At 41.9% G+C, this 16,523-nt stretch overlaps 1 protein-coding gene across 1 annotated transcript in view; it reads right to left on the bottom strand.

The window, feature by feature from the left end:
• Window positions 1-16,523, bottom strand: part of dnah9 (dynein, axonemal, heavy chain 9) — a 157,409-nt gene that overhangs the window by 18,527 nt on the left and 122,359 nt on the right. Inside the window, exons 66-71 of the mRNA XM_078279756.1 lie at window positions 15,669-15,839; window positions 15,385-15,507; window positions 11,260-11,453; window positions 9,941-10,089; window positions 6,270-6,397; window positions 1,528-1,755 (exon numbers count right to left, since the gene is read on the bottom strand). Of these exons, the coding sequence (XP_078135882.1) occupies window positions 1,528-1,755; window positions 6,270-6,397; window positions 9,941-10,089; window positions 11,260-11,453; window positions 15,385-15,507; window positions 15,669-15,839 (993 nt within the window). The remainder of the gene's footprint in view (window positions 1-1,527; window positions 1,756-6,269; window positions 6,398-9,940; window positions 10,090-11,259; window positions 11,454-15,384; window positions 15,508-15,668; window positions 15,840-16,523) is intronic.

The raw sequence follows: 16,523 nt of genomic DNA, 5'->3' as shown, positions 1-16,523 counted from the left end.
AGTTAGCCTTACATTGATTAGCTTTCACTGAGTACACATGACTCAGGAATATTCCCTCATCCTTACCTCAGTGGACCTCGCTATGTGTCTGCACAAGGCAGGACTCACAAGCACGTAGCACTTATCAGGCAGATAGACATCAGCGAACTAAGGATCATGGAAATGGACTGGGAAAAAGCCGAGCACTCAGGTAATGGTGCGGAGGAAGATGCATTGGCAGCGAAGCACTGTGGTAATGGTAAGGCTTAGATAGAGAGGAAAACTGATAAGGTAGAGAAAGGGAGAGGCCACTGCAGCGCACTGATCCATTCCAGCTATAGAGGCAGCAGCATGATATTGTCTCTCCAATAACAAACAAAAAGTCTCGGAAAGACTTGGTTGTGATTTCAGTAACGCACCAACATCTCCATGCAGAATGGAACCACACAAACGTTTGTGCTACGTTCACATCTGTCCTCCATGGGTCAGAGGCAATTCCAGGGTGAGTGAAAGGTGACTCTCCCCATCTGCCGGCTCCTCCTTTTCTGCAAATTGGCAACTTGATGAGAAATCTGGAGTGAAAATTGGCATGTGTTGTCTCAGCTGCCACTCATGGCAACAGTCCTTCAGAGGAAAGCAGCATGTATCAACACAAAGTATCCATAGCCCTGATATACTAAAGATACCATGACATGGGCTCTTTAACTGTTACTGGAGTCACGTCTTGCGTCTTCAGTTGTGACCTAATCTTTTGTACACAATTACAAATTACAAATTAAATTGTTCATGATTTCAACAGGAAATAATAGTTAAAGGTTCAATGTGTGGGAAGTTCTCCCATCTAGCGTTGAGATCATATATCGCAATCAACTCTCTCGCGCCACGCAGTTCAAAGTACGTATTACAGCTACGGTAGCATTCGCGCTTTTTTCTGATGACGCCGGTCTCTTGCTCTTTTCAATATCCTTTTTCTTTTTCTGGGTGAAGAAGAAGACTCCTGTTCCTGAAATTTGGATTTTGAATATGTGTGGTCCTCCATGTTTCCTTCTTCAAACTTGCCGGGGCCGGGAAGCTACGATACCCATTAGCAACATTAGCAGCACCTGCAAGTTTATCGCTTGACAGCGAAAATGCGAAAGGCGGAGCAGTATATCCTGTATGTCCCTTACCGGCTAACGTATTTCATGCATGTCTACCCCAGTTCATGCAAACGCAAATGTAAAATTTCAAGCCAATACTTGGAATGGATGGTGGTGGTAAATATTCATGAAAAGGACAAGTTTGTGAACTGGCAACACAAATTTTGAGAATGAACAACTAATAACGTTACACACTGGACCTTTAAGGAAGTAATGACATCATTTGATGGGACCCTTAAAATCAAAAAGCCCCTTTCAGAGTTCTATATTGAAATACATACATTGGAATATAATTACAACAACTTGTAGGCAGCATGTTCAAGTTGTATCTGCCATCATTGATGGATTTTCTTTGTGAGTAAATGGTTTCAGTTCTTATCAGATGATGTTTAGAAATGCCTCTGGGTACCTGGTTGAAGTTGTCCAGGGCCTTGTGCAGGTTGGCGTGCATGCCAGTAGGCGGCTCATTGGTGATCTTGATGGAGTTCTCCAGGATGCCCTGCGGGATGATGTGGCCCTCCGGGGTGGATGAGGGCTCAGCACTGACAAACACCCTGAAGTTGTGATGGCTTCCCTCTGCGTGCTGCTCCAGAAGTTTCTCTAAAGTACCCAGCCAGCGAGCCACCAAGTGGATGTTCTACAGGGAGCGGGATCAGCATGTATAGGGATAAGAAGGAACAATGCATGATATTGGTAGGCAACAGGCTTGTTGTTAATTCTCCTCTGTGAGGGTAGAGAGCCTAATCTACACCCAGATGATGTTTTCTGTTGGATATCTGTGAAGGTCTGCGCTTTAATGGATAGTACATAATAGCTTAATTTGGTACTTGATGCTGGAATTGCCCATATGATTTATGTTTGCAATGACAACTAGAAAAAAGGAGCAATTACAATGTTGCATATTCTCCTATCTGCACTGTGACTTTGATGTGGCACTAAATTATATGGTACATAGCACTTGAAACCCATTTCTAGGTTGCTTTTCTGCATATTCATCTCTCAGTGTGGTGTGGGCAGTAGAGCTGACTTGTACTATCACACAAGCATGGTTGAGCTCAATTTTCCATCTCAACTGTCCTGACACTTACAGGATATCCTGTGAATGATAAGGAGTCAGCCAAGCCCCCCACATCTTGCCATGCAGCACTGCCCATTCCCTAAATCTAATTACAGCACTAATAACTCCAGTCATTAATTCATAAGCCTCTTTACTTTCTCATTTCCCTTTGCTCTCCATATTTAATCTTCCTTATGATGGCTGAAGTTAGCCCTCTTTCCGAAAGACGGGACATGACAGGGAGAGGAACGTCGAGTTTTGGGAGAGTCGTTGAAAAAATAAATAAATAAAAAACAGCAGAAAAAAAGTTTTACGTTCTGTGAGAGCGAAAGTCCAGGAGGAGCACGAAGCTGAGACGGGGATAAGTTAGTTTGCCTCTTGAGAATAATGAATGGTATACAAATTAAAAGTCTAAATTCAAGTGCTTTTTCATCAAGCCAGTACAACCCTTCCTCTTGGCATGTAAATAGCTTGGCAATAAATAGAGCCAACAGAGGAAGTCAGAGACTGCCTCAGAACTTGTCACTGTAATGAAACCATTCATCCTCTGGCTGCAGGGGGAGAAGAGAGGGAGGAACACACACAGAGAGAGAGAGAGAGAGAGAGAGAGAGAGAGAGAGAGAGAGAGAGAGAGAGAGAGAGAGAGAGAGAGAAAGAGAGAGAGAGAGAGAGAGAGAGAGAGAGAGAGAGAGAGAGACCAGCAGGCCAACAGACAAACAAACAAGACAGAGGAGCAGCCACTTTTTTATGGCTTTTTAATTAACTTTCAGGTGCAACATTTTTTGTTCCCTCAACGTCTTCTTGATAAGGGCCTTCCAGCCCCTGTGATGACTGCACTGATACTACATCAAACAGCCACCTATTTACATAATAATATAAAAGTTGAATCTAAAACCCATTAGAAGACACAACTGGCAAGGTCTTTGATGCATTGCTATCAAACACAACCTGAGGGAAAGCACAATGGCACATTGGACTGCCTGTCACAGTGCCCGTGCACACACACGCTGGCTCCTAAACAAGCAAATACCAACACAGGCAGGTGCGCGCACACAATATTTCTCTTTCACACACGCAAAAACACATTCATCAGGGAGCAGCGCTGAAGACAGCTGCACAGCTGGGCTCCAGCACTGAAGAGGCGGCCCTGCAGGGGAGGAGCAGTCAGACTCCAGACTTATGGAGGAAGACAGCCAACACCACTGAGGGACAAACAGGACTGAGGGACAAACAGGACTGAGGGACAAACAGGACTGTGTCACACTGCAGGCACTGTATGAAGGTAAATATGGTGCAAAATGCCAGAGCTTGTAGACCTGACGTGAGCACTTGTATACGATGTGAGAACTTGCAGAACAAAAATCTGAAATTGTATGTTAAAATGTTCCCTTTACCGCCCGCTTCCTATCCAGTGTTTCAGTTTCACTATTGAAGAGTGTTTAGATGATTTAATTTAATTTATTTAAAAGCCGACTGGCTAGTTATCTAACGTAATAATAATAATAATAATAATAATAATAATAATAATAATAACAACTTAGATTTATATAGTGCCTTTCATGAAACCCAGCAACACTTTACACAAGTACAGGGGAACTCTTATTTTCCACCAGATATTACAGCTCTCCGCTCTCTGCTCAAGTCTGTTTTCCCACGAGCCGCGGGCCGTGAAAACAGATAGGCCTGCTTGGTTCTTTTGGGGAATGATTGTAAAGACTTACAAAGAATATATGTTTAAGGCATTTCCTCTCTAACAGGGATGTGCTAGCATGTTTGCAACTATTTTCCAAGCATGGCCTATCATCTGCAGCTAGTGAGGGTAATGTTAAACACAGAGTGGTGTAAAAAATAATTGAGGACCAGGTATAAACCCTGCAGTCAAGGGGAGGGAGTGTAGCTGCAGTTTAAACCGAGCAAGATAAAAACACAGACAAAACTATTTCTGCTAGCCAGTTCTCCATCGTATACGGTTAACAAGAAACATTCGTTGGCAACGATAGACAGAGAGCCATCCTGCAAATGCCAACGTTTTGAGACCAATGGGCAGGGATTGCTGTGGACTAAGTACACACGGCGAAACACTGGTAAGAGCATGAGGTTTAACTATGTATTCAACTATTTTAAATAGCTTACGTTACTGTATTGTGTTAACAGTTAACTTCTTCTTTTAATACGATATGTTCCACCAAAACAAGCCAGAACGTTTTTTCTCCTATCCCAGAATGAATGTATGGTGTAGCCAGACCTTACTGCACAGCGCTGTGGAGATAGATCTGGCAATGCAAGACCAATGGTCACTGCGTCAGATTAGGCAATTATAGAGTCATACATTCTTGGCGTGACTCAGCCACATTACAGACTACACGTTGGTCTTCGACCAATCACAGAATCAATAATGCAAACATACAATGGCATCCAAAGCAGTGTGTATGATACTTGCTGCCGTGTGTTAAGAAAGCCTATAAAAAGAGAAAAGGAGCATCTTGGTAGCCCAATGGTTACAGAGCATGCCAAATAACCGCAACGTTCCCACTTCATGAAATCCTATAGTCTGAAGCTGGCATTCCAAAGTACAGTGAAGTTAGGACATTGAGGGAGAGCATTTTCAACTAAATCTCTCCTGCTTTCTCTGCTACAGTATCTGCACTTCTTTCTGCCACCAGCTACAAATGGGGTGGCTTTAGCAGTAAATGTGCAAAGAAGGTGGTGAGTTTAGGCCACTTGATTCCCGATGCCTGGTCCATGTGGGATTTTCAACTCCAATCTGCGCGATTGATTGCCTCTCCATCTCCCCCCCTCCTCCCTCCCAATGGGCTTCTTTCAAAGTTTCTGCATCTCTGTCTCCAAAGCCCATCTGAGCAGGAGCTGCTGTTCTGCAGTATAATTACCCGTCAGCGCGGGGGAACCTGCCATTGAACTGGCTCTCGGGCCTGGCAGCAGGAGAGTAAAGGTGGACTGTGAGACGGGGGGGAGATAACAGGTAGCCCGTAACGGTGGGTGCACGTGAGGATTGATAAGAGGATAGTTGGGTATGAGAAAAGTATGAAAGTTATGTGGCGTAATCAGAGAGTGTGAAGGGCAATAGAAAAGAGAAGATGGAGCATGATATCAGGAGAAGACATTGTTGGTAAAAACAGGAGAGAGACAAGAATATGATAGCTCCCCTCATCTAGATTTCCCTCTCCCTGCCCGGCCAGTGCCGGGGGTGGCTCTCAGCGAGCAGACAAACAGACAGCTGATGATAAAGCGAGTGGGAGGTTTGTTGCCAGGGGGACAAGGCCTTTTTAAGCATATCGATCAAGATTCTTATGCAAAAGGTAATTAAACAACTGCTTGTCTTTGCTATCATGGGTCTGGAGCAGAGAGTGATGGCATCCCAATATTTTTCCTTTTTTCTACCAGCTAACATTCACACAGAATGAAAAGAAGAGTGTCCTGCAGTGCCCGGTCACAGTTCATATCTGTCGATACTTCCCATTAGAATTCCGCCGAGGTTTCCACTTAAAATGCAAACGCCAGCCTTGGCCTCCAGATAAGAGGAGAACAGACACCACATAGAGATTGTACTGTATAATGCCCTTTCAGTTTTTTTCTGTCAAAATTTAATTTTCTTTTCCATGCAGACAAACCTGGGAGGAAAGCAAACATCCCATTGAGTGTGCAATGAAAAACAATGTGATAATAGACCTCATTCACAACATGCACAGATAAAGGAAAAGCCACCTAAAACCACTACTGAATAGAAAATCCTTGACACAAAAATGAACTCTGTGTTCTTTCTGCAAAATGTGTTTGATAAACCTTTTTTGTGAGTGTCTGTATGCCCTTTTGTATCACAACCATATTTTTTTTATGATCTGGCACTTTTGTGCAAGGTGGATGGGCACGGGACACTGAATAGACAATCAAATCCCTTCCCCCAAAATAACTCTAATTGGATCTACTTAATATGCATATTCACCCATGTGTGGGCTATCTGTGAATAATGAATTTATGTGGTGAGCGTAAAACACTATTATAGTATTTATTGTGCATTTTACTTAATGTGAGCTCTTTCTGTCTGTGTACAGCATATGTGTATGGTTATACCGTACCTGTAATATCACCCAGTGGCCGTTCCTAGCTGCCAAATCGAGGGCCTGCTCTGCTATAACCTCCTGACCCTGACCCAAAGAAACATTGTGGAAGTTCTTGTCGTCAAATGTGTAACCCAGCCTCTTCCCTGAAAAAAACAAACACAGAAGTAACATTTCAAACACATTGTTGAATACATAAGCTTCAAACTGTAATCTGATATTTTGGAATTTAGATGAGAAGATTAATATAATTATTATTTTGTCAATGAGTTTGATACAGCGGTGTCTCTGAGACATGCGTAGTCTAGCTGAGCACTAGAAGCTGTGGTAAAGAGCTAGCCCTGATCAAACAACTCCAAAGCTGTCTCATTTACATGTTGCAGGCTACCTTGTTAGCTAGCTAGCTAGCCAACCCACCACTAATACACAGCCAGGAGTCCCTGGGCGGTGCAAACATCAATCATGATAACAGGACTATTAATATGTAGCATGGCTTCAGTGAGTAAGCTAAATACTTGTCCTGTTTTTTTTCTGTTTCTACACACTTGGAGTTGTTGTTTAGAACTACGCCAGGGGTTTCCCCATAATGTGCTTCCAGTCTCTGTGCTAAGCTAGGCTAAAACTGTGGCTGCTAAGAGTGGTCAGTACATTTACAAACCAGTATTTAACACAATGCTCTAGCTTTAATAAGCATACAGAATCTTCAGCCCTCTGGGCAAGCTAGCGGTGCTAACATCATGTAGGCTATACTTGTTACTTGTACTTCCTGGTTAAAAGCCCAGTGAAAGACTATGAAAGCCACAAAAGGGATTATTATGAGCTGAACTACTACTACTATTACAACTATTATGATGAACTCTGGTTGGTGACTGGAAAAGAGTTAGCAACACCAGCATAATACCATATACTGCTGATGCAGTCACTTACATGAGTGTGTACTGATGTGCATACATACTACAACTGTATTGAACACACAGAATGGACAGTAGCCGTGTTTCCATTCAACTGTCAAGTGGATTTTAAACAAACTTTAAATGTGTGTAAATTAGGTTGGAGCGAATAAACTGGGCTACATCGTAAGTTGGCGCTATAGGCTACACATGGCTGTAATCCTCCAGTAAACAGAGTAGAAGAAGTAGAGGTTGCTAACCAGAAATGTCAGCTAGAGTTGGCCATGTTTCATGCTGTCCGGAGACAGAGACACGTTATGGGAATATTGGGAAACAGCTGATCAGTCCTGGGAGTTAAATTGTTTGCTACGTCACAAATTATTCAGCAAAGTCGTTCCCATATTCCATTTAGAGCATTGACTCTTTTTCCACAAAGACAAAAACCACCTCAAGAGAGCGGGAAAATTTTTTGGCACATTTGAGGAAGTTGTATTGAATTTTGCAGTTTATAGCTTATCTAGTCACGCATTGCCAGCTCTACCTCCACAACGCGGCAGAGAAGGGTCTGGCTAGTCCACACAGCATTCCGGAATGGGAGGAAAGCGTGCTCTGGTTTATTGGCATTTATTTAAACCAATCACAATCGTCTTGGCCGGCGCTAAGTGCCAGACGGAGCCACGGTGCCTCTGCAAAATAGCCTCGGGAAGGAACTTGTTTTGGTGAAACGTGTACGTTCAAAAGTTATTTTAGTCATGCAACAGAAAACTCATATTGGACAGATAGTCTAGCTAGCTGTCTGGATTTACTCTGCAGAGATCTGAGGAGCAGTTAACCATAGTCCTCATAAATCCACACAAAGGAAGAGGAAGGTAACGGACATCTGGACAAAAATGAGGGACATCCGGCGGAATTCCCGGCAGCACCGGAGCAATGCCGGAAATGAAACGTCGTCGATAAAGACTACAGCTTTTCTAATGTGATACTTCAAAATGTGCATTAAAATACTTGAATAAAAGCAAGGCTAGTATTGATCTTACCATCTAATTCTCAGAAAGACATTAAATAAGAGGATTTTCTCGTTTAGCATCATTATCAGCAGATGGACAATGATTTGGCCTTCCATGCCCACCTTGAGAATTAACTCAAACAACACATTATTATTTCTGTCTGTGTCATTAAAGCTCCAACCTAAAACCAGGCAGACAGTGAGGTTTTGTCTCAGGGATATTAGTCCCCTGCAGAGCATACAAAATCACATCATCTATCTAATGGAAATCTAATTGAAGCCTAATACTAATGAGAAAGCCAATAGTCACAGCTATAATGGAAAAGCAGCTCTTTGTGCTTCAGTGTAATGTGGCGGCGGCTCCTCCTCATCATCACTGCCCTCTCTGTACAGCAGCAGTTTGATTGGTTACTTTAAGCTTTGATGTGATTGACTACGCTCAAACCGAGGGTGTTGATAATCCATAATCACACCCCTTACAGGCAGTTCCAGTAGGAGTGCTCCTTCTTATCATATTAGGAGAGGATGGTGGATTTCACGTGGGCCGAAGGTCTGTCCATGGTTGATTTCACCACCTGCTGCTGCCTGGGATCCAAGTCTTTATAAAAATGAGGCATCTAAAATACTCACAAATGCTAGCTGCTGTGTATTCTGGATAAAAACAGCTGCATCATGTTGAAATAAATCTATGGCATGGTTTTATTTAGTTAAGACAGACTTTCAAGCAGAACCAGAAATCAAAGAAAGTCAAATTAGACAAAAACAGTAAATTAATTATGATGAATTACTTAAATGCAAAAAAATTAATTAACAAAATTAATGTTCCAGTAAACTGATACAGTCCCTGCAATCTGAATATTTCATAAAGCTGACTTACCCACAGACTGAATTATTTGGCGGCAAATTTAGAAGAGTCAGGCCGTGATGGCGCCCTGTTCCAGGTCAGTACAAAAGCTTCAGCTTCGGCATATTTGTGGTCACAAATCAAAACATTGTGTCCTGCTGCCATCCACATTATTCAAACAGGGTTGTAAAGTAACTCTAAAACCGATGATATTTACTTTCTGCTGGCCCTAATACACCAGTGGTGTCGTCTCATATATTTGTGACCTTTAGCATAATCTCTTCAATCTACCAAGAGCCTGTTATGCATTGGCTGTGATGGCTGATATCACAGCAGAGACACACAGCAGATGTGTTGGAATGACTGAATCAAAGTGGAAAACCATGCATGTAGGTGCCCAGCCTGTTAGTGCTGGGTACCGAAATGAACACTTTTTAGGCACCGAGTATCTAAAAATGCCCCGTCATTCAATACCCAATTTCAATACCTAAGGAGTAAATCTCATCAGTGTCAGTGAGCCAATCAGCAAGCAGCATGCTTCTACCAAGATCTAATAATGTCTGTGATTGGCTGTCTAACGTTACACGTCGTAGAGACACGCAGGAAAAACTCTACGTTACACAGAGACGGCTCACGTAGTCGGAGCTGAAACATAAATAAAAAGATTTGTGCCGTAATGTGTAATTTGTTTTTGTTTTATAAATTTGGTATTGAAAAAAGTATAATTTAGGAACTGGTGTCAAAGTCACGGTATTGACATCGGTACCCGGTATTGAATATTTTTGAACAATACCCAGCCCTAACTTGCCTTCAATAGGCTATTCCATGCAAATCCTGCACGTTCCCACAACATAAAGAAATGACAGAAAAACTGGTAATATGAATGCTCTAATAAAAGTCCAGAACACAGCCTTACAGCTTATTAAACATAAAACAAGCAGAGCGTTACCATGTTTCTCCACATCCTTCAAAGGGTCAACTCCAGGAGAGAGGATGAAGAACATGGGCGTAGCTGGAGCCGACTCTTCAAAGGACACAGCAAAGTCCAGTGATCTGCCAATCACGTACTTGCTTCCCAGCTTCTCTTCTACAAAGTCTCTGTGGGGAGAATATGACTCAGTTCTCAACACTTTTTTATGATCTTTGACCGACATGCTGGACAACTTGAAGAGAGAGAATCTTAGTAGTACAGAGATATAAACCCTAGTCACGGCTGTGTTGTCAGTGGCTCTCTAACATCTCTGCATTCAATCCTTTAGCCTTTCAAACATCAGGATTTTCTTACTGTTGTTCCAACCAAACCCACTCACTCCTGAATAAACAGACTATGTGTATTTCTTCTATATGTAAACCCTCACAGACATATTATTTGAAGATACAAAGCCATATAAATTATATTTTGACCGATAATTCAATATTACAGCAAGTATAAACCTAATTTCAAATGCTTTAATGGTGTTGCCAGCTGACACTACATGTCAACTACGTCAGCCCAAAGCCCAATAATTTCTCTCCTTTTAGCTCAATTTTGGTCTCCACCAACTCCTGATGAAAATATCTGTCTCTTCAGTTGCTGAATGCTCCACTGTGTCCACTAGCTAGTCTTTAACTGTGTCTGCTGTTTTGTGCTGAGCAGGGAGAGTACAGCGGCTTCATCAGAGCATTTTACCTGAACAGTTTCCTGTTGGTAAGTTAGGGTTAGGGGTTACGGTTAACCCCTAACCCTAATTACCCTATACAGCGCTGATGAGAGCAATGAGAGTGAACCAAAACAGTAAAGTTGGGGATCATAAAATCCAAACAATGAGCTCTGCAGAGCTGAGGGGGAGTTTTAGAATACTGAATTATTATTGATTATTCTCTGTGGGCTGGTCACTGTTACACATCCAGTCATTCTGTCATTTGTTCCATAAACATTTGGATTAGTGCAGCTTTAATATTTGTTCTCCAACAGTTAAAATATTAAGTAAAATATATTACTAGATCCAGGCATTGCTTTATTTATCTCCTTTTTGTATGTTTTACGTAATATCCAGAAAATATATCCAAGTAGAGATTGCATTTTAACACCAGGTAGAAATGGGATCTAAGTTTGATATGATGACGTTGGTTGACAGAGGCTAAGGGCTACTAATGAGGCTCATCGATTGTTCTTTCAGAGCTGTGTAACAGACTAACGCCCTGTCAACTCAAACTATAGGCCAAAGGTTAAGACCTTTACCAGGTCAGATCACAGAGCAAAGGTTAAGCTATGCTTCCACCTCTCACCTGACGGCGTACGTCATGCGGTCAGGCCTCAGGGCCCTCATCATGCACAGTCTCTGAAGAGAGGTTTTGTTCTTCCATTCCTGTGGGAATTTCTCTTTTTCTGGACACTCAGACTCCACAAACTTCTTCCAGCGTTTGGCCGAGCCCTCGATGTCTCGGTCCAGGTTCCGAAACTCTTCCATGGAGCACAGGGACTGGTGGTTGCGGAAAGAAAAATTATTCATACAGAAAACCTAGTGTATTTTCAAAAGTGCTGCTACCCTGTGACCCGTAATGCACATTTAACAGTTTGACCACTTCAGAAACATTTCACAATGCACAGCAAAAGGACTAACTTTGTTTGCAAAAGTTTGGGAGAAAAAAAGAGACAAAAAAACTTAAAGGAGTGCTTATCTTTCCTCCTGCCAATAAAAAATGTTTCAAATGGAAATGCTGAGTAAACACTATACTTTCATAATGGGACGGGGGGTGGGGGACGACTGAATATGCATCCGCTGCAGAACTAGTAGGGGGGCTTTATTGTAACGGCCCAGCTGACAGACACCTTATCTCATCTGTGGAGAACGCAGTGTCACGCAGCACACACACACACACACACACACACACACACACACAGTGTGTACGCTATCTTCTGTACTGTATATACCAGAAGCCACCCCACACACACACACACACACACACACACACACACATAAAGCAGTGATACCCAACCAGGGGTCTGTGTACCCCGGGGGGTACATGGAAAAAGTGTGGAGCGGAATTTGAAAAAATATTAATTACGATTTGATTACAGTAAAAGAATATATCAGCTGTAGGACCTGAACACAGTAACGTTAAACAGGTAGCTAAAAGTAATGCATAATTGGCTGAAATAGTAAGCTAAAACTACTGACTAAACAGCAGTGTTGGGCAAGTTACTTTTAAAAAGTAATTAGTTACAGTTACTAGTTACTTCTTCCAAAAAGTAACTAAATTAGTTATTCAGTTACAAATTATGAAAGTAACTAGTAAGTAAGTACATTTTTAAATGCTCAAATGTGACCCCACCTCCACCCCTCTTTAATGGAACTTAAAATACATGTGCATGTTCAATTATTTATGATAAATCTGAATATTATAATGAAATGGACGCTTAATACAATATATTATTAACAGAAACAATGTACACAAATTTAAACTATTTTAATGTTGTATACCAAAAATAAATAACAAATATATAAACTCTTTGTAGTGCAAATAACGTAAGTGGCCTGAAGTTTATACTTGTGCGCTGGTGTGTGCGTCGAGCCGGCATATGTGTGTGTGTGTGGGGAGTAGGTGATAGAGCGAGGGAGAAGTGAGAGAGTGACGGCGATTAGCTTTGGAGCGAGTAGCGACTCTAGAGTCATATAGTGAGAGCAACAAAGTGTCTCCCCTGTGTTTTCTGACCACGGTGGAAAATCTGTAGCAGGAGAAGTTAACCCTCTCCTTGATTTCATAACGCCATACCTGTCTCTCTCGTTGACTGACTCGCTTATGTTGTTCTTCGGACACCCGCCCAACTCTACCTCTGATTGGCTTACTATGACATTTTATTCAACCTCAGCCAATTGTCAGCATTTATGCGCTTGCGTCGTGCACTGCCCACTAACCAAGGAAGAAGAGTAAAAAAAAGTATTTGCCTCTCGGCTCAGACTCAGAGATCTAGTTGGTCTGATGAAAAAAACAGCTTCAAATATAGTAACGCGCCGCATTTTTTGGCAGTAACGGTAACGGCGTTATAAAATGGGAATTACTCGTTACTGAAAAAAGTAACGCCGTTATTTATAATGCCGTTATTCCCATCACTGCTAAACCGTTTAGTTAGCTAAAAGTAATGGATAAACAGTTGAAACATTCGATTCACTCCGAAGTAGTAGTAAGATTGCTGACCAAACCAACCTAAATATTGACAGTTCAGTTGTATGACAATTGTTTTTAAATATAATGAATAAAGTTATGTATTTGGAACACATTGGACATTGATGAAGGGGTACGTGAGTTCATCTGACAGGACTGTGGGGGAAACCACTGACATTGACTACAAGGAGTCATGGAAAAACTATCCATGTGAATCCATAAAATCTGCTTTTCCACAACCACTCACCGCTGGGCACGAGGTGGTAAGGTAAGGTGGGACGAAGTGGCCCATCACTCCAACTCACTTTGTCTAATTACCACAGGAGGTCGGCGAGCCCTGAGCCCCGGTGAGGGGAAATACACTGGGTCTCATGGGATTCATGCTCTGCTAATATCATCAAGAGAGCCAAACAATCAGAGGATCTTACCCTCCTTTAAAGCTTTCCAACTGATTATGTTTCCAATTGCGATAAGAAAATTGAGTGACAAAGGCCGTCTCCAGACCCTCAGAGGAGTTTAGGTTTAGTTAATATTCTAGGTGGTACAGATTGAAAAATTCATGAGCACGAGAGGCTAAAAAAAACATGCTGCCGTTAGGGTTTAATTTGCTGCTAAACTGATCTGACAAGAAAGGGAACCTCTGCTGCATGACGTCCACAGGGCTGCATCGCCGGACACCTGTTCTTTAAGATGGAATACGGGAATGCAGAGTTGTTCTGGTGCCCTTTCAATGTTAAAATGCACCAGGGTCTGACTTTAATGCAAAGTAGTTGTTGGGAGACTGGCATGAAAAAAATGCATCATAAGAAGCAACTCAAAGCAACTAAGTGCTACAAGCACTTCCAGCCCTTTCTTAGAGGACAGGCTGAAGGAAAACAGTTTGGAAAGACAATTTATTATTATTTATTTATTTAGTTTTTTCGAGATTTCAACATTAAGGAATGGGATTCTAAAGATAGAGCTGATGTACAATTGAACACTCTTCATGCATGTTTCAATACATCTCTATAAATCTAAAGAGGACACTTCTGTCTTTATGAAAGATGGTGTGAACAACTACACATCTCTTTTGTACTGATTCTTTGGCGAGACGGTTTGCAGTCGTACCAGCATTTCAATCAGCCAGCTCATATAGCATGGAATATGATGTGAATGTATACGCGCAGCATTATTATTTTGCATCTTGGCTCTGACATTGTCACTCCCCAAAAAAAGCCGGCTAGCTAAGCACAGCAGGGCGAGCTCTCTGACTGACTTCATTAGAACAGAAACGTTGAGAACTAAATACATCCATTTCAACAGAACTCCAGCAATCAGTGGGTTTGGTGAAGTTTATCTGCGCAGAGCTCTTTTGTAGAAATAAATTAAACTACAATGGTGACCTTTGACAGTGCTGACCTTTAAGGGGACGGAAAGCCGAAGAGTCCAACATGAAGTATAAACACGTTTATATAAAGTAGGAATTATTTGCAGGAGTTACATTCTTATTGACATTTATCTTTATCTACATTTATCTACATTCTGTCTCGCATTGCCAGACCTTCCTCCACAGCGCTGCGGAAGAGGGTCTGGCTAGTTCACACAGCATTCCTGGATGGGAGAAAAACATGCTCTGGTTTATTGGCATTTCTTTAAACCAATCACAATCGTCTTGGGTGGCGCTAAGCTGCGGACGGAGACGCGGTGCCTGCAAAATAGGCTCGGGAAGGAACTTGTTTTGGTGGAACACGTGTATGTTCAAAAGTAGTTTTAGTCGTGCAACAGAAAACTCAGATTGGACAGATAGTCTAGCTAGCTGTCTGGATTTACCCTGCAGAGATCTGAGCAGCAGTTAACCATAGTCCTCAGAAATCCACCGGCGACGCAAAGAAAGAGGAAGGGGGCGGGAAATCCGGCGATGAAATTTCGTCGATATAGACTATGTTTTTGTAAACATGCTAATGTGGTTAACTAATGGTTACTTCATTATCTATGAATCTATTATCTACCTATCTTCTTCTTATCTTTGTGATTAATTAACTCATTGTTAGGTAAAAACAATTAATGTTAGCATTTTCCTTGATTAATGACCACAAAAAGATTCATACAACCTTCAAAGTCTTTGAAGCCTAATTCTGTCAATTCAAAGAACCACCTTCATTTTCAGCTGAGCTGTACTTCTGCTTTGACCACACACTGAGAATAGGGAGCTAGCCCTTTGCATGCCACAGCATTACATTGGAGTAGCAGAAAGAATCCAGTCTGTACCTTGACCCCTCCCCAGGAGAAGTTGGATAAGAAATCCACTGGTGATATCACACCTGGTTGGACAGGATATCTCAGGAGGAAGTCCAGCTCTGCAGGATCTATTTCTTTATTCATCAGAAGGATCTGGGGACACAACAAACAGGAAGGACTTTGAATTGTTGTATTTCCAGCACAAACCACATTTCCTTTCCATTTGATTAGATCCAAACCGGGCCACTGGTCTCCGGAGCAACTGATTCAACTAAACAAACCATGCAGAAGATGAAAGCTGCTTTCCTCCCTACCTGGAAGGCCAGCTGAGCGATGTACGTGAGCTTGTCACATTCAAACAGGCCTCTGGTGGTGTACTGGAACACTGAGGACGTGATGCTGTCAATTAGGTTGGACACCCGCTGCTTCAGAGCCTCGTCCGGCTCCGCCTTCAGAACTGCTTTCTGGAAGACCACACTGAACGCCTGGGGACGCAGGACAGGTACAACATGTACAAGTCTTACTAGCAGCAATGGAACAATGCAGAGTGGACCAAATAGAAACCAATGCTCAAACAATATTAACCAATATCTGGCTTGTATGATCCTTTAATTATAAATCAGATACGATGATTATTGGCGATTATTTCCTGGATGAATGGATTAGTTGTTTGGTCTCTAAAATGTGGATAAGTGTTTCCCAAAGCCCAAGATGATGTCCTCAAATGTCTTGTTTTGTCCACAACTCAAAGATATTCAGTTTACTGTCACAGAGGAGTGAAGAAACTAGAACAATATTCACATTTTACAAGCTGACATGAGAGAAGTTTGAATTTTTTTCTCTTCATAAAATGACTCAAAGCGATCAATTGATTTTCAAAATAGATGGCTATTAATTGAATAGTTGACAGCTAATCAATTCATCTTTGCAGCTCTAGGACAAATTCAAGAGATTTTCCAATATTCCTAATAGTCAACACATCCCATAAAAGACCAAATCTTTTCTTATCAATGAGCACGCTGTTGCACAGGGTGACATGTTCATTCGGCACCATGGACACACACACTTTAGTTTAGTTTACACTGTCCGGAGTATTTACAGGATAAGGATTTTCCTAAACAGGCTCTGAAAAGATTTCACAAGATTCAAGCTGACTGCTCTGAGCCTGT

Source organism: Sander vitreus, chromosome 21 (genome assembly GCF_031162955.1).
Source record: "Sander vitreus isolate 19-12246 chromosome 21, sanVit1, whole genome shotgun sequence".
Classification (NCBI taxonomy): Eukaryota; Metazoa; Chordata; class Actinopteri; order Perciformes; family Percidae; genus Sander; species Sander vitreus.
The sequence above is the reverse complement of the archived record's forward strand: the minus strand, read 5'-3'. Positions and strand labels throughout refer to the sequence as shown.